This window comes from Haliotis rubra, unplaced genomic scaffold, assembly GCF_003918875.1.
Source record: "Haliotis rubra isolate DU_JTF1 unplaced genomic scaffold, ASM391887v1 Scf258, whole genome shotgun sequence".
Classification (NCBI taxonomy): Eukaryota; Metazoa; Mollusca; class Gastropoda; order Lepetellida; family Haliotidae; genus Haliotis; species Haliotis rubra.
Genome location: NW_025766647.1, coordinates 570,380 through 596,092, shown reverse-complemented (window position 1 = coordinate 596,092; position 25,713 = coordinate 570,380). Strand labels below are relative to the sequence as shown.

The 25,713-nt window shown below is 45.7% G+C and overlaps 1 protein-coding gene across 7 annotated transcripts in view; it reads left to right on the top strand.

Annotated features, from left to right (window-relative positions):
- Positions 1 to 25,713, top strand: part of LOC124279888 (cytosolic carboxypeptidase-like protein 5) — a 52,457-nt gene that overhangs the window by 12,664 nt on the left and 14,080 nt on the right. For 5 of the 7 annotated variants that reach the window (XM_046715768.1, XM_046715763.1, XM_046715766.1 and 2 more), the window contains exons 4-15: positions 2,450 to 2,549; positions 7,621 to 7,792; positions 8,445 to 8,611; positions 8,952 to 9,132; positions 10,206 to 11,321; positions 11,800 to 11,969; positions 14,702 to 14,837; positions 17,182 to 17,366; positions 17,699 to 17,907; positions 20,186 to 20,415; positions 20,786 to 21,144; positions 21,453 to 21,649. In XM_046715768.1, the coding sequence (XP_046571724.1) occupies positions 2,450 to 2,549; positions 7,621 to 7,792; positions 8,445 to 8,611; positions 8,952 to 9,132; positions 10,206 to 11,321; positions 11,800 to 11,969; positions 14,702 to 14,837; positions 17,182 to 17,366; positions 17,699 to 17,907; positions 20,186 to 20,415; positions 20,786 to 21,144; positions 21,453 to 21,649 (3,222 nt within the window). The remainder of the gene's footprint in view (positions 1 to 2,449; positions 2,550 to 7,620; positions 7,793 to 8,444; positions 8,612 to 8,951; positions 9,133 to 10,205; positions 11,322 to 11,799; positions 11,970 to 14,701; positions 14,838 to 17,181; positions 17,367 to 17,698; positions 17,908 to 20,185; positions 20,416 to 20,785; positions 21,145 to 21,452; positions 21,650 to 25,713) is intronic. The other 2 variants (XM_046715769.1, XM_046715767.1) reach the window with 1 other exon arrangement.

Sequence of the window (25,713 nt, the reverse complement as noted above, 5' to 3'; positions counted from 1 at the left end):
ACTGGTTTATATCTGTGTGTGTCTTACTAGTTGTGGCTGTGTGTGTCCTACTGGTTATATCTGTGTGTGTCTTACTAGTTGTAGCTGTGTGTGTCCTACTGGTTATATCTGTGTGTGTCCTACTAGTTGTAGCTGTGTGTGTCCTGCTGGTTGTATCTGTGTGTGTCGTACTAGTTGTAGCTCTGTGTGTGTTCTACTACTCTGTGTGTTGTATGTGTGTGTGTCCTACTAGTTGTATGTGTGTGTCCTACTAGTTGTATATGTGTGTGTGTCCTACTAGTTGCATGTGTGTGTGTCCTACTAGTTGTATATGTGTGTGTGTCCTAGTTGTATGTGTGTGTGTGTCCTACTAGTTGTATATGTGTGTGTGTCCTCCTAGTTGTATGTGTGTGTGTGTCCTACTAGTTGTATGTGTGTGTGTCCTACTAGTTGTATGTGTGAGTGTCCTACTAGTTGTATATGTGTGTGTGTCCTACTAGTTGTGTGTGTGTGTGTCCTAGTTGTATGTGTGTGTGTGTCCCATGTGTGTGTTGTAGTTGTATGTGTGTGTCCTAGTTGTAGTGTGTATATGTGTGTGTGTCCTAGTTGCATGTGTGTGTGTGTCCTACTAGTTGTATGTGTGTGTGTCCTAGTTGTTGTATGTGTGTGTCCTACTAATTGTATATGTGTGTGTGTCCTACTAGTTGTATGTGTGTGTGTGTCCTACTAGTTGATGTGTGTGTGTGTCCTACTAGTTGTATGTGTGTGTCCTACTAGTTGTATGTGTGTGTGTCCTACTAATTGTATATGTGTGTGTGTCCTACTAGTTGTATATGTGTGTGTGTCCTACTAGTTGTGTGTGTGTGTCCTACTAATTGTATGTCCTACTAATTGTATGTGTGTGTGTCCCACTAGTTGTATGTGTGTGTGTCCTAGTTGTTGTGTGTGTGTGTCCTACTAGTTGTATGTGTGTCCTACTAATTGTATATGTGTGTGTGTCCTACTAGTTGCATGTGTGTGTGTGTCCTACTAGTTGTATATGTGTGTGTGTCCTACTAGTTGTGTGTGTGTGTCCTACTAATTGTATGTGTGTGTGTCCTACTAGTTGTATGTGTGTGTCCTACTAGTTGTATGTGTGTGTGTCCCTACTAGGTTGTGTGTGTGTGTTGTATGTGTGTGTCCTACTAATTGTATGTGTGTGTGTCCTACTAGTTGCATGTGTGTGTGTGTCCTACTAGTTGTATATGTGTGTGTGTCCTACTAGTTGTATGTGTGTGTCCTACTAATTGTATATGTGTGTGTGTCCTACTAGTTGCATGTGTGTGTGTGTCCCACCTAGTGTGTGTGTATAGTTGTATGTGTGTGTCCTACTAATTGTGTGTGTGTCCTACTGGTTGTCCTACTGTATATATGTGTGTGTGTCCTAATTAGTTACTTGTGTAATGTGTGTGTGTGTGTGTGTAGTGTCCTACTAGTTGTATATGCGTGTGTGTCCCACTACTATGTGTGTGGCATGTGTGTGTGTGTCCTACTAGTTGTGTGTGTGTGTGTACCAGTTGTATATGTGTGTGTGTGTCCTACTATGTGTGTTGTGTGTCCTACTAGTTGTGTGTGTGTCCCTACCAGTTACTAGTTGTGTATGTGTGTGTGTCCTACTAGTTGTATGTGTGTGTGTGTACTAGTTGTACTGGTTGTAGATGTGTGTGTGTGTCCTACTAGTTGTATGATGTGTGTGTGTGTCCTACTAGTTGTATATGTGTGTGTGTCCTACTAGTTGTATGTGTGTGTGTCCTACTGTGCGTTGTCCTACTGTGTGTGTGTCCTACTAGTTGTATGTGTGTGTGCATTGTCGTGTGTCCCACTAGTTGTAGTGTGTGTGTGTCCTACTGGTTGCTAGTTGTGTGTGTGTGTCCTACTAGTTGTATGTGTGTGTGTCCTACTGGTTGTATGTGTGTGTGTGTGTGTGTCTGTGCGTGTGTGTCCTACTAGTTGTGCGTGTGTGTGTCCTACTAGTTGTATGTGTGTGTGTCCCCTAGTTGTTGTGTGTGTGTGCATTCTACTGTAGCTCTGTATGTACTGTGTAGCTCTGTGTGTCTACTGCCCTGTGTGTCCTAGAGTTGTGTGTGTATGTCCTACTAGTTGTAGATGTGTGTGTCCCACTAGTTGTATGTGTGTAGTTGTGTGTCCTACTAGTGTGTCCTACTAGTTGTGTGTGTGTTCTACTGGTTGTAGATGTGTGTGTATGTCCTACTGATTGTATCTTTGTGTGTGTCCTACTGGTTGTAGCTGTGTGTGTCCTGGTTGTATTTCTGTGTGTTCTACTGGTTGTATCTCTGTGTGTGTCCTACTGGTTATAGCTGTGTGTGTTCTACTGGTTGTAGCTGTGTGTGTTCTACTGGTTGTAGCTGTGTGTGTCGTACTAGTTGTAGCTCTGTGTGTCCTACTAGTTGTAGCTCTGTGTGTGTTGCAGGTGGCAGCTACTACTCAGGATCAGAACCTCGGCCAGACTACGAGTTCAATGTGTGGACAAAGCCAGACTGTGCAGGAACTGAGTTTGAAAATGGGAACAGGTAAGATACGTGAAACGTGTTCAGTTGGCATGATTAGGATTTAAGTGAAAGGATGTGACAGATTCATCATTTTTGGAATAAGGAGCAGGTTTTATTACACTTTACCATGTACAAATGTGAGGTGTTTTAATCATTTTGCACTTGTTTTATAGTTAACTTGTACATTGGCTGTAATTCACGTCCTCAAACTTGCACTATATACCAAGATTTATTAATTGAGATAATTATAGCTGTACATCGGCTGTAATTCACATAGTTTTCCTTATCTTGACTCATGCTAAATGCTTGTCTCCTTCTTCTTGTGAATGATACTGGAACACTTGAAATCCCATGAAGTTCCCTTCTAAAAGACGGATGTAAAATCATCACTCACCCACGGTAGTCTCCCTTGCCTCCTTTGGCACCCTTTTTGGTCACATGACCAGCTATGTTTGTCACTCTCTCCTTCTTCGCCCTTGAGGACGGTTGTGTTAACTACTGCTGCCGATGTTCATAATTCCAGTGAATTGCTGAGCGTTTTATGAGGGCAGGTTGCTGTTCCAGTGATGAACTCCGTCTCGAATAAAGTAGAGATTGTCGTCAACGGAGCTGTCCTCATCGCAGACGAAAAAGACGAGATCTTCTTCAGTGCAGAAGAAGTCTACAGCTTCTAGGACTTCGTTGAAGTCTCTTCACAGCTCTACGCAGAAGACGAGATCCTTCACTGCCGACGTGTATGATGATGCCCCCATCATCATACCTAAAGTCACAGTCGTCAGCAAGAAGACGAAGCCTGCTTCAACAGCTACATTGGCAACTATATCAGCACAGACATTGACTGAAGACCTTCTATCAATGCAGACATCGGTTACCAGAGATAGCAACAGCGTCAACTCTTCACAAGTGCAGTGTACCTTAGAAGAGGCCTCAACGTTCTCAGAAGCATCATCAACCCTGCAGCAGTCTCAACATACGTCGCAGAACTTCAACCTGAGGCTGTTTATGCAACAGTTTACAGATCAGATGATGTCGATGATGGAACGTCGCTTCGCGCAGGAGGTAGCTGCTACGAAGACCACTACGACGACTACAAGCCTGCACGAAGGTTCAGCAGCCTCTCCAACGCACCTGCATGGATGAAGAGAAAGCCTGCACGAAGGCCCAAGCACCTGACGATCTTCGTCTGAAGCTAGAAGTCTGGACAACGCTACCAACGTCAGCTCAGCCTTACACGTCCCCGAAGGAGCCTCTAAGATTCTCCACACAGAAGCAGATTGAAGCGTTCTCCAAAATCCTACAGACGCCGCAGATATTGATCATCATCACCGTCGGACTTAGACTCACATCGGGAACCTGCACACAGGCACTCCACATCTTACAGAGGGGAGATTACATCAATCAGCCTTCTTGAAGGCTCAAGACTCAAGACTCCATGAGGAATACATGGTCACACCAGGACCTGCACGCAGCTCTACATAGTCATACAGATCTACATACAGAGACTCATGTCATTATGGATCTTTAGATAGGGAAATTTCCAACTTCACCCTCTGAAGTTAGAAGTCTGGAGAACTCTACTAACGTCAGCTCAGCATAGCAGACCCCTCAGATGACAGTCGCCCTGCGTGAAGGAATATTAGCTATGCAAGCAGTCTCGGATGAAGGCCTTCACGAACAGTCACGTTCGCGAAGATCTTTACCGTCAAAAGTATCAGCAGCTAGAAGCCTGGAGGATTCAACGAACGCCAGCTTAGCGTTAGCAGTCCACGATGGAGCCTCCACGCAGTTTCAGCGTCTCAGCAGGAAGGATTCTAACACAGAAGTAGATCCAGTCCTTCTCCAGGATTCTGCAGACTGCGCAGATACGGATTTTCCAACTTGGACCTTCATCAACCTGCGCGCAGGCACTCACGGGGAGGATTATAATCAGAGTCAGCATGTCCTGCCGTTCAACGATAGCAGATTTCCCCTTCATCATCGGAGCCCTTCATGATACATCAGGGTTTGAGATTACAAGATCATAAGTGAATCCTGTAATAGATCTTAAAGATGGAAGATAAGAAGATAACGCAACTGCACACTACAACTAGATGTTGGCTATGTTGGATCAACGCGTGGCTGAAGGAAGAGACGCACACCTGAACTAACGATGTCAGATAACATCCGATGAAACACTGAAGATGAATTTACATGACATGGGCTTACAAGATATCAAGGGGACAGTTAACAGCATTGTCGCAGTTCCTCAGCGAGACTTCGGTAACGGTCAACTTTACAGAACATCTGTAAAAGATGCTGACTGCAGTAAAGATTATAAAGTTGAAGAATACAGTCACAACAGACGGAACAGTCTGCTTACATCAGTACTACGCGGCAAAGTTTTCGCGCGCGCTTCCACTCAGCCATCTAGACACGTGTTCACTCGTGTAACTCCAGCACAAGCCAAACAAAGAGCATACGGACAAGGTCGAGTGTTGATGAAGAAATTAACAACTGCACAAGATTCTACAAGGATCATTTACCTGCAACACTGGTGATATCACATCTGAAATCTGATTTGTCTATGAGAGACAACGCCCTGCGCAGAACTCTGCCATAGTCACGTGCCAGGAAGTCGTCTACAGTTGTAAACAACTCTTTCAATGTGGGAAAGGCTCCATTTACAGTCCAGTTAGCAGGGTACAGCGTGGTTCGACTATCTTCCGGGTCATAGAGGACTTCCCCTGTCAGCAGATTTAATATTGGTTATCTGGGGACTTGCAGCAACAAGCGTTAGACAGTTTCTGCTCACGGCAGCCAGTCAATTATAAATAGACTTCACATCGATGGCAGTCCCAGTCCATCATAGATTTTTGCTGATCCAGAGATGACGTATTATGCATTATTGCTGCACATTGTTCGGATTCTGGTGACAACATCTTCCTTACATATTACCGGGAAGACTGATGAGACATGCTTCAAGCCATGATTCCAGAATCGATCATCTCTCCGCTTCCATGACGGACATGGCAAGGGTTCCTACATCCACTTACCTACAACGTAGGACATAATTGCAGTAGATGGCCAGTAATCTTCTAATTGGAGTTGGAACCAAACAGGATCTTCAATTTCTGGGAATATGGCTCATCACACCACAGAATCACACAGTCGTCCTAGAGGATTGTTGGATCAAGGTACAACAAATGATATCTCAAGCAATGCTCTCTCCATTGACACTACGTGCTTGGTCTACTCACCTCAGCTCAAGACATGACTCACAGAGGGAGACTACAGCTGCGCCCACTACAAATATTTGTGAACGCCCATCTCGACAGTCTGGATCCGCTGATACTACCGGACAGCCTGAAACCATACCTCTGATGGTGGTCTCAGAAGTTGAATGTTTGCAGAGGAACCTTTTTGTCAGAGCCGGTTTGCAACACTCATCTCTACGTAGATGCATCACTACAAGGATGGGGTGCTCACCTCGACAACGAAGTGGCAGCAGGGAAGTGGTCGAGTCAGGATCAGAGTCTGCACATCAACCTGTTGGAGATGAAAGCAGTGATCAACGCTTTACAACACTGGTCCAGCGTACTAAGGAACGCAAGGCTCACGGTCCACACGGACAACTCCACAGTAGCGTTCTACATCAACAAACAAGGATTAACAAGTCTGCTAAAACTCAGCTTTCTCCTGTTCAGCATCGTCGACGACCTGAACATCTACATGAAGGCATGCCACATTCCAGGAGCAAAGAATGTCATAGCAGACGCCCTATCTCGTCCACTACAACCATCCCCGACGGAATGGATGTTACATCCAGAAGTGTTCCGGTTCATCATACAGAGAGTAGGAACTCCACTGATAGACCTGTTTGCAACAAAGTTCAACAAACAACTACCAACATTCGTCTCACCGATTCTGGATCCTCAGGCATGGGCAACAGATGCTTTAAGCATCTCATGGGAAGGACTAAACGCTCACGCGTTTCCACCTCCAGCACTATTACCACAAGTAATACAGAAAATCAAGCAGACGACAACGTTGCAACTGATTTTGGTCGCGCCCTATTGGCCAGCAAAGGGTATGGTTTCCCGTCCTCATACAAGAACTCGGAAGTCCAACCCTGAAACTACCAGTGTTCGAACCTGCAAGTCCATCCACACACCAAGCAAGCTCACGAGAATCCGTCATTGTTCCAGCTACACGCGTGGAGCATATCAAAGCTTGCCTGAAGACAAGAGGATACTCCACCAGAGCAGCGAAAAAAGTAACACTAGCTCTACACAGATCAACTCGCAACTTGTACGACGACAAGTGGCAGAGATTTGAACAGTATGCGACGAGGAAAGGCTTTACAGCGGTGAAAGCAACCCATCCTCAAGTGGCGGAATACCTGTGTCATTTGCGACAGACGAGACACTTAAAAGGTTCAACACTCTCAACGTACCTGGCTGCTCTCAGCACAGTTATCACCATGAAGACGGGTGTCAAGTTGACCAAAGTACAAGAGATACTGGCACTACTACCCTCGTTCAAGTTGGACGACCAACAAAAGAAATTCAAGGCTCCTGCCTGACCCACCACCGAATCCAACAGATTCTGCAAGCATTTAGCATGAGTCAGGATAAGGAAAAATAGGTAATTTTCTGACTGAAATTGATATTTTATATACTTATCCGGACTCATGAGGTCAGCCCTCCCAACCTCCTCTCTCAGGGCACTCTGGATTTCCCTATAAATCCGGGTGTCGGGCATACAAACGGAGAGAGTGACAAACATAGCTGGTCATGTGACCAAAAAGGGTGCCAAAGAAGGCAAGGGAGACTACTCCTGGGTGAGTGATGATTTTACGTCCTCTTTTTAGAAGGGAACTTCAAGAGATTTCAAGTGTTCCACTATCATTGCAAGAGGAAGGAGACAAGCATTTAGCATGAGTATAAATATCAATTTTAGTCAGAAAATTACATACTTACACTTGTAACTGAAACAGTAACGTACTGGAAATGGAAACTACACCATGCAACTTGTTGACTTGATGTTTGTTTGCAGTCAGAAATGCCTTTCTCCACCTCATGTTTTCCATCCCTGTTTTGTCATCTTGTTGCAGGTCTTGGTTCTACTTTGGGATCCGAGGCTGGAACCCGGGTCGTCTCATCAAGATCAATGTGATGAACATGAACCGGCAGGGCAAGCTGTACAGCCAGGGCCACACCCCTTTGGTCCGCATCCTCCCCAACAGACCCAAGTGGGAGCGCATCAGAGACCGGCCGTCTTATGAGGTAAACAAAACATTTGGGGACGACGGGGAATAATATTAGGTAAGACTTGGAGCATGAACAACATCTTATTCACTTTATATCGGCATGATCAGGAATTGACGAGGATATATTCTTTTCTCAAGAGGAACATGGTATTCATTCTTGTGATTTCAGCTGTTTCTTAAGATAAACAAATACCTGATCAGGGGTGGAAATAAGCCATTGCCCAACGTCCGAGTCCAGTGTTTTTTTCTGTCGGGCATATAAATTTGTATATCACACTGTACCGGTGTCCTGTTGACTTTCCAATGTAAATTATGTTGTTTATTTAAAAAATCAGCTAGAAAACGGTCGGTATAGTGGCCAAATTATCAGGGCAAGTGACATTACATGTGCCACTGTACCGAAGTACACTATCAATTTTAAAGATATCCACCCCTGCTGATTTATAACATCTTGTGCATGACATTATGTCCAAGCAATCCCCATTGGTACCTGGGTGACAGTAGGTTGGCATCACATGATGATAAATGGTCAGTTAAGATCAATAAAAAAAAAGTATGTTTATAATTAAAAATTTCAATGATGAGCAGTTTTACCCAAAAAAAATCAATTAAAGAATTCTTACTCCGATGTAGACGAGTGTGTGATAGAAGTATGTTTGCTTCTCCAGACAGTGGATGGTCAGTTTGTCCTCAGCTTCAGCTACCGTTTCCCTGACATCAAAGGTGCAACAGTCTACTTTGCCTTCAGCTATCCCTGGTCGTACACTGAATCACAGGACCGGCTCACAGAACTAGACAAACAATTTGAACATTGCAAAAACCTCAGCCCTGACAGGTAGGTAGTCCATTGGTATTTCTGTTGGTTAAAGTCTAAATACAGTTTCAGTCAGGACACAGGTGCAGGATGCTGCTCAGATTCTTCCAAGCTGTAGATGACTTAGCCTTTCCTCACACGTTACTCTGTCAAACCGGATTGGACTGAAAGAAATATGACTTAGCACATCAAAGCACAGCTCCTCGGCTCAGTTACAGTGTAAAACATTATAGCAAGCACTGCTCCTTGTTAGGTTCAGGGAAAGTTACAGTGTACAGTATGGCGTACTGAGGTTAGGACATTTTCAGCTGTAACAGAGGTTCCAAATTTAAGGTTAATCATGTGTTTTTGTTGATGGTAGCCGACCTGACTCCATCTACTATCATCGGGAACTCCTGAGTAAATCTTTGGACAATCTGCGTGTGGACCTCATCACAATCAGTTCCTGTCATGGACTCTGCTCGCACCGGGAACCAAGGTTTGATGGCAAACTGTTTCCTGATAAAGACACACCCAGATGTCGACAGTTCAAAGGCAAAAGGGTAGGAGAAGTTGACCCAGTGTAATTATTGGTCATGATGTTACGTTTGTAGTTGATGTAGCAATTGTATCTAATGTCGAGTGCAGTGATTGGATATCTGTCACAGTGGAAGTTTGGATGTACTAGTTACAACATATTGTGTGTATGATAAGTTAATGGGCAGTTATCTGTTAATCCAGGTGTATTAACTGATCTGTTGTTCCAGGTGTATTTAATGATCTGTTGTCTGTTGTTCCAGATGTATTAACTGAGCAGCTATCTGTTGTTCCAGGTGTATTTACTGATCTGTTGTCTGTTGTTCCATGTGTATCTACTGATCTGTTACTAGTTACAACATATTGTGTGTATAATAAGTAAAGTTAATGGTCAGTTTATCTGTTAATCCAGGTGTACAGGGGTTATCTTTTAATCCCAGTGTATTTACTGAGGAGTTATCTGTTGTTCCAGGCGTATTTACTATGCAGTTATCTGTTGTTTCAGGTGTATTTACTATGCTGTTATCTGTTGTTCCAGGCGTATTTACCTTGCTGTTATCTGTTGTTCCAGGCGTATTTACTATGCAGTTATCTGTTGTTCCAGGCGTATTTACCTTGCTGTTATCTGTTGTTTCAGGTGTATTTACCTTGCTGTTATCTGTTGTTCCAGGCGTATTTACTATGCAGTTATCTGTTGTTTCAGGTGTATTTACTATGCTGTTATCTGTTGTTTCAGGTGTATTTACTATGCAGTTATCTGTTGTTCCAGGCGTATTTACCTTGCTGTTATCTGTTGTTTCAGGTGTATTTAGTATGCTGTTATCTGTTGTTCCAGGCGTATTTACTATGCAGTTATCTGTTGTTTCAGGTGTATTTACTATGCTGTTATCTGTTGTTTCAGGTGTATTTACTATGCTGTTATCTGTTGTTCCAGGCGTATTTACCTTGCTGTTATCTGTTGTTTCAGGTGTATTTAGTATGCTGTTATCTGTTGTTCCAGGCGTATTTACTATGCAGTTATGTGTTGTTTCAGGTGTATTTAGTATGCTGTTATCTGTTGTTCCATGTGTATTTACTATGCTGTTATCTGTTGTTTCAGGTGTATTTACTGAGCAGTCGTGTCCATCCAGGGGAAACACCTGCAAGTTTTGTGTTCAATGGATTTTTGGACTTTATCCTGCGAGAAGATGACTGTCGAGCTCAACAGCTACGTAGACAGTATGTGTTTAAACTGATACCAATGTTGAATCCTGATGGCGTGATGCGAGGTCACTACAGGACAGACCAGCGGGGCGTCAACCTGAACCGCATGTACTTGGACCCCAGCGTTACCCTCCATCCATCCATCTATGCTGCCAAGAGTGTCATCATCTACCACCACGTCCACAACCGTATCAAGAAAGAGGGCGACCTGTCTGACATTCAGGTCAACTTCCCACGGGGCGAACAATTGTCTAGTCCACAGCGAACAGCAACACGTACCCCCCGGCTCAACTTGTCTGGGCATGGGGAAGACCTGAGTTCCCGAACACTGGTTGCAGCTGACCCTGTCTCGTCAAGGACACCGGTCAGTGGTGCTACAACTGTTGTGATCAGAGACCATATTGAACCAGTGAGTAGTCATCGAGGTGACCAGACAGTGAGTGAGGTGATGTGGCTTAGTGAAACAAACCAGCTGCCCACACTCGATATTGACCAACTGGACTCAGGTCACATAGATTCAACTCAACCAAAGTCATTTCAGATCGAACCTCTGAACCTTGCTGACCTAGACGGGACTGACACATCGCTGAGTGATGGTGGACTGGCTCCAGAAACAATGCCTCCCAACCAGGTTTCGTCCTCGTGTTGTAGTGTACTCAGCAATCTCGACATGAACAAAGATGCACATCGAGTTGACAGCGAGTTACGTCTCCGTCTGTCGGAGCTAAACATGTCCGATGACTTCCGGTGTAATGGTGGTCCGACCAATGAGATGACAGCAGATTCAGATGATTCAGATGATGGTGACACAGACAATCTTGGCAACGAAGGGTCGGAGGATGATGGGGATGTGTATGTCACCAGCACTAACTCACCTCATCTTTCCGATCCTAAACTCAAAGAAATCCCTCCCCATGAGAGTGGGATCGCATTCTATGTTGATTTACACGGGCATGCATCGAAACGAGGCTGCTTCATCTATGGAAACTACTATGAGAATGAAGATACTCAGGTGACTCTGCTACTTATCATATATCTGCTGAATGCACTGTAATCATTCGGTAACAAGTGTAACGCGATCCAAGCTAGACATTTAGATTGATGGACAAGGCCCCTTGACATTCATGCATATTTTCCAAAACTGTGTGATATCGTCTTGTCTGTATAACCCACATTTCTTAATGCACTGTGTCAAGTGATGTAAGTAATTTGTCCATAAAATCTACTGGAAGTGAAGAGACAAGTTAAGTCTGTAGTTTATTTCCTAATGTGAGTGCCCATGTAAACCAACATTTAGATAGAGATTCCCGGTGTGTGATTGTGTATCTATCACTTGCTGATAATAAACATGGTTAGGAAACAGACATCAAACATGTTAAGGTGTTTCTGACTGTAACCATATGTTTCTGACTGTAACCTTATGTTTCTGACTGTAACCATATGTTTCTCACTGTAACCATGTGTTTCTCACTGTAACTCTGTTTTGTCAGGTGGAGAATATGATGTTCCCCAAGTTGATCTCTATCAACACAGCTCACTTTGACTTCACGGGCTGCAACTTCTCGGAGCGGAACATGTACTCAAAGGACAAGCGTGATGGGATGTCCAAGGAAGGCAGTGGTAGAGTTGCTGTGTTCAAGGCTATTGGCATCGTACACAGGTGAGTTGGTGATCTTTGTAAGGAACAAAGTGGTATTTGTAGACAGTATCTGCATGACTCACACTAAGGCTATAGTTATGGCATGAAATGCATGTGGACCCGTCTTTTTGTAAATATCTCTTCATCCAATGATCCAATCGATCTCAAACTTTGCAAGTAGACAGACAACCTAATCACATTGTAAATCACCGATTTTATGCATTTGTATTAAAGAATCTGTCTATGTAACTGTCAACAAAATAAACAGCAGAACGCAGACCGCTCGCAGAGGGAGGGAGCCAATGACCTGTAACAGCGGCAGTGTTGGGTCATAATGTTACAAAAATACGCTTAATTAGCGCAAAGAACAAAACACAGGTGTAACCAGTGAGCCAGATGAATTGTGAATCATTGTAAGACCTCTTCAAACAGGGGCAGTCTGTGACGTCTTAGTTAACGACATGCTGCCTAAACCTCAACATAAAATACAGAAATACGATTTTATTGTATGGGGACTATGTATTCAGCGGCGTCCATCCATACGTACGTCCCGATTCTTGTTAATGCGATATGACATCCATAGTGAACCAGTCACTAAGTCAGTGCCAGGTATCATCGTCACTGAAGGAAGCACTAAAAACACCTTTTTTAAAGAAACGTTGGAACCAAATGTCTTTAAGAACTATCGTCCAGTTTCACATCTGCCATTCATTTCCAAATTGATAGAGCGTGTTGTAGCGAACCAACTGAAACAACCCCTCCTGGACAACAATCTTGGTGATATCAGGCAGTCAGCACACAAAATAGGTCACAGCACAGAAACAGGTTTGCTGCGTGTGAAGAACGACCTTCTGCATGCTGTTGATTCCAAGGGAGCGGCAATTCTTGTCCTCTTGGATCTATCATCAGCATTTGACACAATAGACCATTCCACTCTCTTGGAAACTCTACAGTTACGTCTTGGAGTCACTGGCAATGCGTTATCATGGTTTCAATCGTATCTCACAGGACACAAGCAATCAGTTATCATCGATGGGGTAAGGTCTGAGAGCAGTGAATTAAGGTTTGGAGTGCCACAAGGCTCAGTCCTAGGCCCAATCCTGTTCACTGTATATACCATACCCATTGGTGATATAGCCCGAGCCCACAATCTCAGCTATCATCTCTATGCTGATGACACTCAGCTATATCTCGGATTCAAGCCACAAACTGCATCTTCTGTACAGAATACCCTGCAGGCAATAACAAATTGCATAGCTGAGATCAAATGTTGGATGAATGTTTTTCTGAAATTGAACGATGACAAAACTGAGATTCTCATCTTCAGCTCCAAACAGACAAAATCAAAGTTCAAGGTCCCTGGAGTTCAAATTGGAGACACGTTTGTTCAACCAGAAAGCCATGCTCAAAATCTAGGTGTCATCTTTGACTCAACATTAAGCATGGAAAATCACGTCCGTAACATCTGCAAATCTGCATATTTCCACCTAAGGAACATCAGACAGGTTAGCAGGTACATGGACACACCATCAGTAAAATGCCTAACCCATGCATTTGTGACATCACGTCTAGACTACTGCAACGGTCTACTCTATGGAATACAGCAGCAGTATATGGACAAGTTACAGCGTGTTCAAAACACAGCTGCCAGGCTCATAACACGCACACATATGTATGTGCACATAACACCAGTCCTGAAGGACTTACACTGGCTCCCTGTAAAAGACAGAGTTGTATTCAAACTTATTGTGTTTGTTTACAAATCCATTAATGGGCTTGCTCCATTCTATCTCCAGGAACTAGTCAACCTTCACAAGCCTGGAAGGTCACTTGATCAGATCAGCTAGTCAGCAAAGCTTAGATGTTCCATCTGTCTGAACCACAACATACGGGGACAGAACATTGAGCAGAGCGGGTGCTGTCCTCTGGAATGGATTACCTGAAAATGTCAGAAAATCGGAAAATATCAACAGTTTCCGATCTTGTCACAAAACCATCCTCTTCAAACGAGCATTCGACTAAGTGCACATGAGGAGGACTCTGGATATGTAGCATTGTTAACCAAAAGTCACTGTGTTCTTTAATCTGATTGGTTGAAAAACATGATCAAATGGTATTCGATTCCCGGAAATTCGCTGCGTAATAATACATTCAAACATCGCTCACACCATTGTATTGTTAAGTCGTCAGTTGTGATGACGTCATTCAAATCATATTGTGACGTAAAGTCGGAATGACGTCACAAATGAGCAGTTCCAGATGCTACCATGGGAGACAGCCGAAACGGCCGGCTGATGACATTTCACTGCTGTACCCGTATTCGATGTCAATGAGTGCAGACACAAAAACGTGTGTGGACCTTTTGGTTTACTTTTGTGTTTATATCAGTCGATAAACATCATGTGTTGGCCAATTTTGGTGTTATTGAGTATTTGAAGCACGGAATATTTCATTTGAAACCTCCGCTAACCGCCGTGGGTTCCAAATGAATTCCCGTGCTTCGAATACTCAATAACACACGGAAATTGGCCAACACATGATGTTTATCTTCTAACTATACAAATGTCTAATTTGATTTTGATTTGATATGTTGACCCAATGAACTGTTGTACCCAATGTCTTCAAATTTAGTGACAGCCTACATTGGAGGATTACACAGACAAAGTGATGTGAATACTGCCTTGTCTGTGTCGTCTAATTGTAATACTGCTGCAATACTCCAAGTGATAGTAATACTACTGCTTGTGTTTCAGCTACACCTTGGAATGCAACTACAACACTGGCAGAATGGTCAACTCTGTGCCCCCTGCCTTCCATGACCAGGGCCGGGCCACACCCCCTCCAATTGCCGGCTTCCCTCCCAAGTACACTCAGGCCCATTATGAAGAGGTATGTGCCATCCACATGAAGTTAGTGTCTTAGAATCATTCGGTAGTTAGACCAGGGTATTGATACCTAACTGGTGAGGTAGTGGAGCCTGGTAGTTTGACCAAGGTATTGATACCTAACTGGTGAGGTAGTGGAGCCTGGTAGTTTGACCAAGGTATTGATACCTAACTGGTGAGGTAGTGGAGACTGGTAGTTTGACCAAGGTATTGATACCTAACTGGTGAGGTAGTGGAGACTGGTAGTTGGACCAAGATATTGATACCTAACTGGTGAGGTAGTGGAGCCTGGTAGTTTGACCAAGGTATTGATACCTAACTGGTGAGGTAGTGGAGACTGGTAGTTAGACCAAGGTAGTCATACCTTACTGGTGAGGTAGTGGAGACTGGTAGTTTAGACCAAGGTATTGATACCTAACTGGTGAGGTAGTGGAGCCTGGTAGTTTGACCAAGGTATTGATACCTAACTGGTGAGGTAGTGGAGACTGGTAGTTTGACCAAGGTATTGATACCTAACTGGTGAGGTAGTGGAGCCTGGTAGTTTGACCAAGGTATTGATACCTAGCTGGTGAGGTAGTGGAGACTGGTAGTTAGACCAAGGTAGTCATACCTTACTGGTGAGGTGGTGGAGACTGGTAGTTAGACCAAGGTATTGATACCTAACTGGTGAGGTAGTGGAGCCTAGTAGTTTGACCAAGGTATTGATACCTAACTGGTGAGGTAGTGGAGACTGGTAGTTAGACCAAGGTATTGATACCCAACTGGTGAGGTAGTGGAGCCTGGTAGTTAGACCAAGGTATTGATACCTAACTGGTGAGGTAGTGGAGCCTGGTAGTTAGACTAAGGTACTGATACCCAACTGGTGAGGAGGGCCAAGGATTGATACCTAACTGGTGAGGTAGTGGAGACTGGTAGTTAGACCAAGGCATTGATACCTAACTGGTGAGGTAGTGGAGACTGGTAGTTAGACTAAGGTACTGATACCTAACTGGTGAGGTAGTGGAGCCTGGTAGTTAGACCAAGGTATTGATACCTAACTGGTGAGGTAGTGGAGACTGGTAGTTAGACCAAGGTATTGATACCTAACTGGTGAGGTAGTGGAGCCTGGTAGTTAGACCAAGGTATTGATACCTAACTGGTGAGGTAGTGGAGCCTGATAGTTTGACCAAGGTATTGATACCTAACTGGTGAGGTAGTGGAGCCTGGTAGTTAGACTAAGGTATTGATACCTAACTGGTGAGGTAGTGGAGACTGGTAGTTAGACCAAGGTATTGATACCTAACTGGTGAGGTAGTGGAGCCTGGTAGTTAGACCAAGGTATTGATACCTAACTGGTGAGGTAGTGGAGACTGGTAGTTAGACCAAGGTATTGATACCTAACTGGTGAGGTAGTGGAGCCTGGTAGTTAGACTAAGGTACTGATACCTAACTGGTGAGGGAGGGCCAAGTTATTGATAACTAACTGGTGAGGTAGTGGAGACTGGTAGTTAGACTAAGGTATTGATACCTAACTGGTGAGGTAGTGGAGACTGGTAGTTAGACCAAGGTATTGATACCTAACTGGTGAGGTAGTGGAGACTGGTAGTTAGACCAAGGTATTGATACCTAACTGGTGAGGTAGTGGAGACTGGTAGTTAGACCAAGGTATTGATACCTAACTGGTGAGGTAGTGGAGACTGGTAGTTAGACCAAGGTATTGATACCTAACTGGTGAGGTAGTGGAGCCTGGTAGTTTGACCAAGGTATTGATACCCTAACTGGTTGATAACTAACTGGTACCTAACTGGTGAGGGAGGGCCAAGTTATTGATAACTAACTGGTGAGGTAGTGGAGCCTGGTACAGTGGTAGTTAAGCCAAGGTATTGATACCTACCTTCTAAGAAAATGGGGGCGGTTGGGTTGCCTAGTGGTTAAAGCGTTGGCTCGTTACGCCGAAGACCCGGGTTCGAATCCCCACATGGGTACAATGTGTGAAGCCCATTTCTGGTGTCCCCTGCCGTGATGTTGCTGGAATATTGCTAAAAGCAGCGTAAAACCAAACTCAGTCAGTCAGTCTAAGATAATGGTGGCTGGTGGTTATACTGAGGTTAATATCTCAGATGTTTATAGTGCATGGACCCCATCAGACAATACTGTATATAAACAACATTATGAGCTTTGAACTCATTTGAGCCAATTAAAAAATTCTGGGCTGGAGTTATTTACTAAGTGACTACCACTTTTGCCATTAGGTAGATGGCAAATCTGTACCAGTTTGTTATTTCTGACTAGTGAAATAAGCCAGATAACTACCGCCTTTACTGATTCCAGTTTGGGATCAGTAGTACACTGTTGGCCTTGTGTTGCAGGTTGGCCGAGCTGTAGCTACAGCAGCGTTAGACATGACAGAGACCAACCCCTGGACCAGACTCACCTTGTCGGAGCATACCAGTCTGCATGGTGTGCGTGATGCTGTCCGCCGTTATCTGCGTGGACTACGAGGTGGGCCGCGTGTTCCACGCAACCCCGTTATCAGGAGCTATGGCAGGAACAGGTACAGCAGCATTAACCCTTGGTTGCAATGACATGACTGTCATTCAGGAGAATTTATGATTAGTGCATGTAATCATATCACAGTGATGAACTGAACAGATAGTATATTCAGATAAAATATATTCATGTTTTCAAAACAATACTGCACTATAAAATGAGTCTGAACTTTTGACTGTGTTTTTTCAACAAACCAGATATCAGCCAATATATATTACAACTGACCTCAGCCAACTGTACTGACAATGCTCCTCGTGGTGTTTTTATGGAATTTTGTGGAGGCCAAGTACTTTCACTCTTTGTTCAGTTTGTAATAAATTGTGTGACTGTTTGCAGTTTGACTGGGAACAACTTGAACAACAATCGCCAGGCTCGTGGGAACCTAAGTGAGTCTAACGTCCATCACAACAATCGCGGTGTCTTCTCCCGCTCCACCATCAGTGACACCAACACAGCCAGCACCTCCCGTACAGTGCGCGGCGGGTACGTCAGACAACCCACTCTGGGGCCAGGCAGCAAGAGGGAGCTGGCACCGGTCAGAGAAGGTAGGCCCAGCATGGAGACACTCAGCCAACTAATCCCCCGCTGCTTGTAGCATCGGTGACCCACTCATTGAGGTTGTTCTGCCTCTCATTGTGTAGAGTTGCATCCATTAGGCATCACCATGATAATGTCTCCTGGTTTGTCAGCATCGTGCTTGTGTCCTGGGTGTCAACAAGTAGGTTAATGTCAGCTTCAGACCTGCATCACATCTCACATCAAGTGGACTGGTAGTGCTGTTGTGTGACTGGCTCTGTTATTGTGTGACTTGCTCTGTTGTTGTGTGACCAGCTTCTGGGTGTCAACAAATAGGTTAATGTCAGCTACAGACCTGCATCACATCACATGTCAGGCACTGGTAGTGCTGTTGTGTGACTTGCTCTGTTATTGTGTGACCAGCTTCTGGGTGTCAACAAATAGGTTAATGTCAGCTTCAGACCTGCATCACATCTCACATCAAGTGGACTGGTAGTGCTGTTGTGTGACTTGCTCTGTTATTGTGTGACCAGCTTCAAGGGTGTCAACAAATAGGTTAATGTCAGCTTCAGACCTGCATCACATCTCACATCAAGTGGACTGGTTTCAACATCAGCATGCTCAGTTTTGTGTGACTTGCTACTGTTGTTGTGTGACTTGCTTCTGTTGTTGTGTGACTGCAGGTTTCAACTGCTGTTGTCCTCCATGAAATTACTGGTGCTCTTTGTGACGAGGCTCTGATAACATCAGTGATTGGCTGATCTGTTGTGTGACTGGCTCTGTTGTTGTGTGACAGGCTCTGCCGCTGTGTGACAGGCTCTGCTGTTGTGTGACTTGCTCTCTGTTGTGTGATTGACAGTGACTGCTCTGCTGTTGTGTGACTATGGCTCTGTTGTTGTGTGACAGGCTCTGCCGTTGTGTGACAGGCTCTGTTGTTGTGTGACTGGCTCTGTTGTTGTGTGACTGGCTCTGCTGTTGTGTGACTGGCTCTGCTGTTGTGTGACTGGCTCTGCTGTTGTGTGACTTGCTCTGTTGTTGTGTGACTGGCTCTGCTGTTGTGTGACTGCCGCTACGCTGTTGTGTGACTGGCTATGCTGTTGTGTGACTGGCTCTGCTGTTGTGTGACTGGCTCTGCTGTTGTGTGACTGGCTCTGTTGTTGTGTGACTGGCTCTGCTGTTGTGTGACTGGCTGCTGTTGTTGTGTGACTTGCTCTGCTGTTGTGTGACTTGCTCTGTTGTTGTGTGACTGGCTCTGCTGTTGTCTGACTTGCTCTGCACTGTTGTTGTGTGACTAGGCCCTGTTGTTGTGTGACTTGCTCTGTTGTGTGACTAGCCCTGTTGTTGTGTGACTTGCTCTGCTGTTGTGTGACTTGCACTGTTGTTGTGTGACTGGCTCTGCTGTTGTCTGACTTGCTCTGCAGTTGTGTGACTTGCTCTGCTGTTGTGTGACTGGCCCTGTTGTTGTGTGACTGGCTCTGCTGTTGTCTGACTTGCTCTGCAGTTGTGTGACAGGCCCTCTTGTTGTGTGACTGGCTCTGCTGTTGTGTGACTGGCTCTGTTGTTGTGTGACTAGCACTGTTGTTGTGTGACTGGCTACACTGTTGTGTGACTTGCTCTGCTGTTGTGTGACCGACTGTTGTTGTGTGACTAGCACTATTGTTGTGTGACTGGCTACGCTGTTGTGTGACTAGCACTGTTGTTGTGTGACTGGCTCTGCTGTTGTGTGACTTGCTCTGCTGTTGTGACTGTGCTCTGCTGTGTGTGTGACTGGCACTGTTGTTGTGTGACTGGCTCTGCTGTTGTGTGACTCTGCTGTGTGCTGTTGTGTGACTGGCTTTGCTGTTGTGCTGACTTGCTCTTGTTGTGTGACTAGCACTATTGTTGTGTGACTGGCTACGCTGTTGTGTGACTTGCTGTGCTGTTGTGAGACTGGATCTGCTGTGGTGTGGCTAGCACTGTTGTGTGACTGGCTTTGCTGTTGTGTGACTTGCTCTGCTGTTGTGTGACTAGCACTGCTTTTGTGTGACTGGCTCTGCTGTTGTGTGACTCTGCTGTGTTGTTTTGTGACCAGCTCTGTTGTGTGACTAGCACTGCTGTTGTGTGACTGGCTCTGCTGTTGTGTGACTTGCTGTGTTGTTGTGTGACCAGCTCTGTTGTGTGATTAGCACTGCTGTTGTGTGACTGGCTCTGCTGTTGTGTGACTGGCTCTGCTGTTGTGCAACTGACTCTGCTGTTGTGTGACAGTGATATGATGGAACATTCACAGTGGTGCACTTTCAGAACATGTTTCTTTATCTTTTGTTCCAGCAACCCGAGGCACCATTGGTAATCAGACTCGACGACGAGTTACTCTGCCATCCTGTAGCTCACCCGCCAAGCCAACGTCCGCTTCCTCAGTTCCAGCATCAACCAAGGTGGCCTTGGGGATGGGGTCAGGGTCAGGGTCAGGGTCAGAAGAGAGGCGGCAGCAGTCAGCTGACTGTTCACTGAGGATGAGGGAGGAAGACAAGTACCAGCAGCTCAAGAACAGCGGCCTGGTGAGACAAACAGATAGGTCTCCATCAACAGTGTCTTTGGTGTGACGGAACCAATCTCAACCAATCTCGCATTCAGGGAGTGATACCAGTACACATGATCTAGTTCTTGTCAAATGTTGTCTTGACAGTATGTTATAGACAAATTAGGATGCCAATTTACTTTGTCAGTGGTATCTTTAACAAAGAATACAGTTTTATGACTTCTTTTTCCATTTACTCTGATAGAAAACACTTTTCCGGCAAAACAAAAAAAATACTTTGTTACATCAAAAAAATTAGCTGCATGATAAACTTGAGGCCTGTTAGTATTGACGTACAGTGGCACTTGGCTGACTTCTGCTGTGCTGTGACCAGGACATTGTACTTTCAGATGGCTCTAGCAAAGAAGGGTGCATCTCCCAGTCGGATCCCTCTCCCCACAAACCGATCTCAACTCAACCTCATGACATCCCAGGGAATAGACATACACTCTAAGTTCCTGGCCCAGGGCAACCTCCGCTCCAACAAGGCAGGGACCAAGCCGGGGCTGCAGAAGGCACCAGGGGAGATAACTGAGCCAGCAGAGGTTGACAGCACCATGAGGCTGGGAGGAGGCAGGGGTAATGTGTGTCCCAAGGGACCCGAGGACGTATCTCAACCGGCTGACGGCAACTCTGCCACTGTCACTAAAGATGCAGTTCCCTTACTGCAGGGTGCTGTCACAGTCCGAGACGGAGCAGACACACAGGGGTGAGTTCATCCTCATCAGAATGGTCAAACATTTGCATCCCAGAAAGCCCCAGTTATAATGAAAGCTGTGGCTTTCCAGTCTGTTAAACTGACAAACCCTGATGCGAGTTGATTGGACATGTTGCCAAAGTAACTCTATCTGCATTTGTTTATGTGTTTCTCATATTGAACCTGCAAAAGAGCAGCCGGCAAACTAAAACTGAAAATAAAACCATTACAAATATGAAGACCTGCAAAGAAGATTGCCCAAGCCTGTATAATACCACTAGGAAACTGTAGGATTATGATTACTAAACCTCTATTTTCAGTGAGGTACCTCGACGGAGGAGGTCAACCTTCGGGCGCCGAAAGAGTCTGACTCGAAGCCCCAAGAATGGCGTCACCAAAGGTATAGTTAACAAGCAGGGGAGTGCCGACAGTGACTTAGAGCGGAGACGGAGAAGGCGTAGGAAACAGCGCAGACGGACAACAGCAACGAGCCCTGCTTCAGATGATGGGGCACAAGGTAATGGTTGACAGAGATGACAGACAGACCCATGTGCAGGATAGCCACAGGGTAGCATGTGTGGCCAGGATAGCCAGGGTGTGGGTGTTGCCAGGATAGCCAGGGTGTGGCATGTGTTGCCAGGATAGCCAGGATAGCCAGGGTGTGGCATGTGTGTGCCATGGATAGGATAGCCAGGATAGCCAGGGTGTGACATGTAGCCAGGGGTGACATGTAGACAGGGTGTGGCATGTGTTGGGGTGACATGTATGTGTGGCCAGGATAGCCAGGGTGTGGCATGTGTTGCCAGGATAGCCAGGGGTAGCATGTACGTGTAGCCAGGGTGTGGCATGTGTGGCCAGGATAGCCAGGGTGTGGCATGTGTTGCCAGGATAGCCAGGGTGTGACATGTAGCCAGGGGGTGGCATGTGTAGCCAGGATAGCCAGGGTGTGGCATGTGTAGCCAGGGTCTGACGTGTGTAGACAGGATAGCCAGGGTGTGGTATGCATGGCCAGGGTGTGGCATGTGTAGACAGGATAGCCAAGGTGTGGCATGTGTAGACAGGATAGGCAGGGTGTGGTATGTGTAGCCAGGATAGCCAGGGTGTGGCATGTGTAGACAGGTGTGGTATGTGGCATGTGTAGCCAGGGTGGCATGTGTAGCCAGGGGTGTGGCATGTGTAGCCAGGATAGGCGGGGTGTAGACAGGATAGCCAGGGTGTGGTATGCATGGCCAGGGTGTGGCATGTGTAGACAGGGGGTGGCATGTGTAGACAGGATAGCCAGTGGGTGGCATGTGTAGACAGGGTGTGGCATATGTAGACAGGATAGCCAGGGTGTGGATGGCTGTTTCACTGTCCCTGCACATGTAGGAATCTGTTGATTGCAAACAGTGATGGTGTCGTCATTCCAGACTAACTGTAGATGCATTTCCATCACATTGTGACATTCTAGTTGTGATGCTATTGTGTATTTCCGAGTTGTGCATGGTGCATGATTTGTTACAGTCCCTGTGCCAGATGTGTTGTCCATGTTAGTCTTCACATAACTCTTTGTGTTGGTGTGTGTTTGTCATAGATGCTCATATCACTCCTGTGGTTTCACTCATGTTGTAAGATCAAAGTAGGAGAGCAGAGGAACTTGTTGGTTAGACAACAACAAAGAAATATAACTTCTTTGAGTGGCATTTTAGAAGTTGGGAAGTACAATATATTACAAACTTGATGGCTAACAACTTCTTTTTATTCGTGAGTGCGACAAACTTGTCATAACGGTACAAGAATCTGTATCGAAACGTTGCACTCACGAATAAAAAGAAGTTGTTATCCATAAAGTTTGTTCTATATTATAAATATATTATGAATATATTACTGAGTAATGAGTTATGTATAAATGTGTGTTATTTGCAATGCTTCCTATTCTAATGTATAGCTTGTCTTACTTCACTCGGAACTCCTGTTGTGACTTGTGTGATGAATGTCACTTTCCTTACAATCTTCCCTGGATTACCACCACACAGCACTTGTCTCCCTTTGATTACCACCACACAGCACTTGTCTCCCTGTGATACCTGCCTGTGTCCCTGATACATTTACGCTGCTACTTGTCTTCCTAAACATATGACACAGGTTGCCCATATAGCCTTGCTTGTACTCGGTTTGGGTGGTGATGTCCAACCTGTTGTCATGACACATCCCTGTCTTTGTGTTGCTCACTGTATCAACCCCAGTGTACTGGGCTGTTGTACTGGGCTGTTACACCATGAGGCTTTGGGATATTGCTGACTGCAGCAAGCATAGTGAAGAACACTACTGGCCACACCCACCTTCACACAGTCCACCTGGTGATCAGTTTCACTGCATTCCAACTTATCACACCCAGTCAAGCCTCCTTCATATCACTTCATTACTGAAACTCCTATACCTGATTCACCCCGATTATGGTGCTTGGTTTGTGGGCACTATAGGGCTTGTAGATTTCCTCACAGTGCTCCCATGGGCTGCCGTCCCACAATAAACTGACAGCTGTTAGATGATTGTTCAATTGTATGGTAAAACCATCTCACACATTCACCCACCCACCTGCTTGTAGCCACACTTAGCTCTATACAAGTGCCGACATCATCGCTGTTGAAAGCTAATCTCTGTCATCATTACTATGTGAGTTTGGAATGGACTTGCTGTGCTCCTTGTGTGGCAGTTACATCCCTCATCAGCAGGGTCTTTACTGAGTAATATACCCAGGTACTCTCTAGACAGACCAGTAGGACTATACCCAGGTACTCTCTAGACAGACCAGTAGGACTACACCCAGGTACTCACTAGACAGACCAGTAGGACTACACCCAGGTACTCACTAGACAGACCAGTAGGACTACACCCAGGTACTCTCTAGACAGACCAGTAGGACTACACCCAGGTACTCTCTAGACAGACCAGTAGGACTACACCCAGGTACTCACTAGACAGACCAGTAGGACTACACCCAGGTACTCACTAGACAGACCAGTAGGACCAGTAGGGACTACACCCAGGTACTCTCTAGACAGACCAGTAGGACTACACCCACCACTAGGTAGGACTACACCTAGGACTAGAGACCAGTAGGACTTCACACCCAGGTACTCTACTAGACAGACCCAGGTACCCTCACTAGACAGACCAGTAGGACTACACCCAGGTACTCTCTAGACAGACCAGTAGGACTACACCCAGGTACACACAGACTAGACAGACCTAGACAGACCAGGACTACACCCAGGTACTCACTCTAGACAGACCAGTAGGACTTCTACACCTGGACAGACTCTAGACAGACCAGGACTTCACCCACCAGTAGACTCCAGGCAGACAGACCAGTAGGACTACACCCAGGTACTCACTAGACAGACCAGTAGGACTACACCCAAGGTACTCTCTAGACAGACCAGTAGGACTTACACCCAGGTACTCTCTAGACAGACCAGTAGGACTACACCCAGTAGGTACTCACCTAGACAGACCAGTAGGACTACACCCAGGTACTCACTAGACAGACAGACCAGTAGTAGGACTACACCCAGGTACTCACCTAGACAGACCAGTAGGACTTCACCCAGGTACCCAGACAGACCAGTAGGGACTTCACCCAGGTACTCACTAGACAGACCAGTAGGACTCTCACCCAGGGTACTAGACTCTAGACAGACCAGTAGTAGGACTTCACCCAGGTACTCAGACCTAGACAGCACTCTCAGTAGGTCCCACACCCAGGTACTCACCAGACAGACCAGTAGGACTACACCCAGGTACTCTCTAGACAGACCAGTAGGACTACACCCAGGTACTCTAGACAGACCAGTAGGACTAGACCCAGGTACTCTCAGTAGGACTACACCCAGGTACTCACTAGACAGACCAGTAGGACTACACCCAGGTACTCTCTAGACAGACCAGTAGGACTACACCCAGGTACTCACTAGACAGACCAGTAGGACTACACCCAGGTACTCTCTAGACAGACCAGTAGGACTACACCCAGGTACTCTCTAGACAGACCAGTAGGACTACACCCAGGTACTCACTAGACAGACCAGTAGGACTACACCCAGGTACTCTCTAGACAGACCAGTAGGACTAGTAGGACTGGACACCACCCAGGTACTCACTAGACAGACCAGTAGGACACACCCAGGTACTCTCTAGACAGACCAGTAGGACTACACCCAGGTACTACCTAGACAGACCAATACACTACACCCAGGTACCTCTTTTACATGACACCCAGGTACTCATAGACAGACAGTAGACAGACCAGTTACATAGACACCCAGTACTACACCCAGGTACTCTCTAGACAGAAAAGTTACATGACACCCAGGTACTCGTAGACAGTAGACAGACCAGTTACTCTCTAGACACCCCAGGACAGTACTCAGGTAGACAGACCAGACAGACCAGTTACATGACACCCCGGTACTACGTAGACAGTAGACAGACCAGTTACATGACACCCAGGTACTACGTAGACAGTAGACAGACCAGTTACACGACACCCAGGTACTACGTAGACAGTAGACAGACCAGTTACACTACACCCAGGTACTA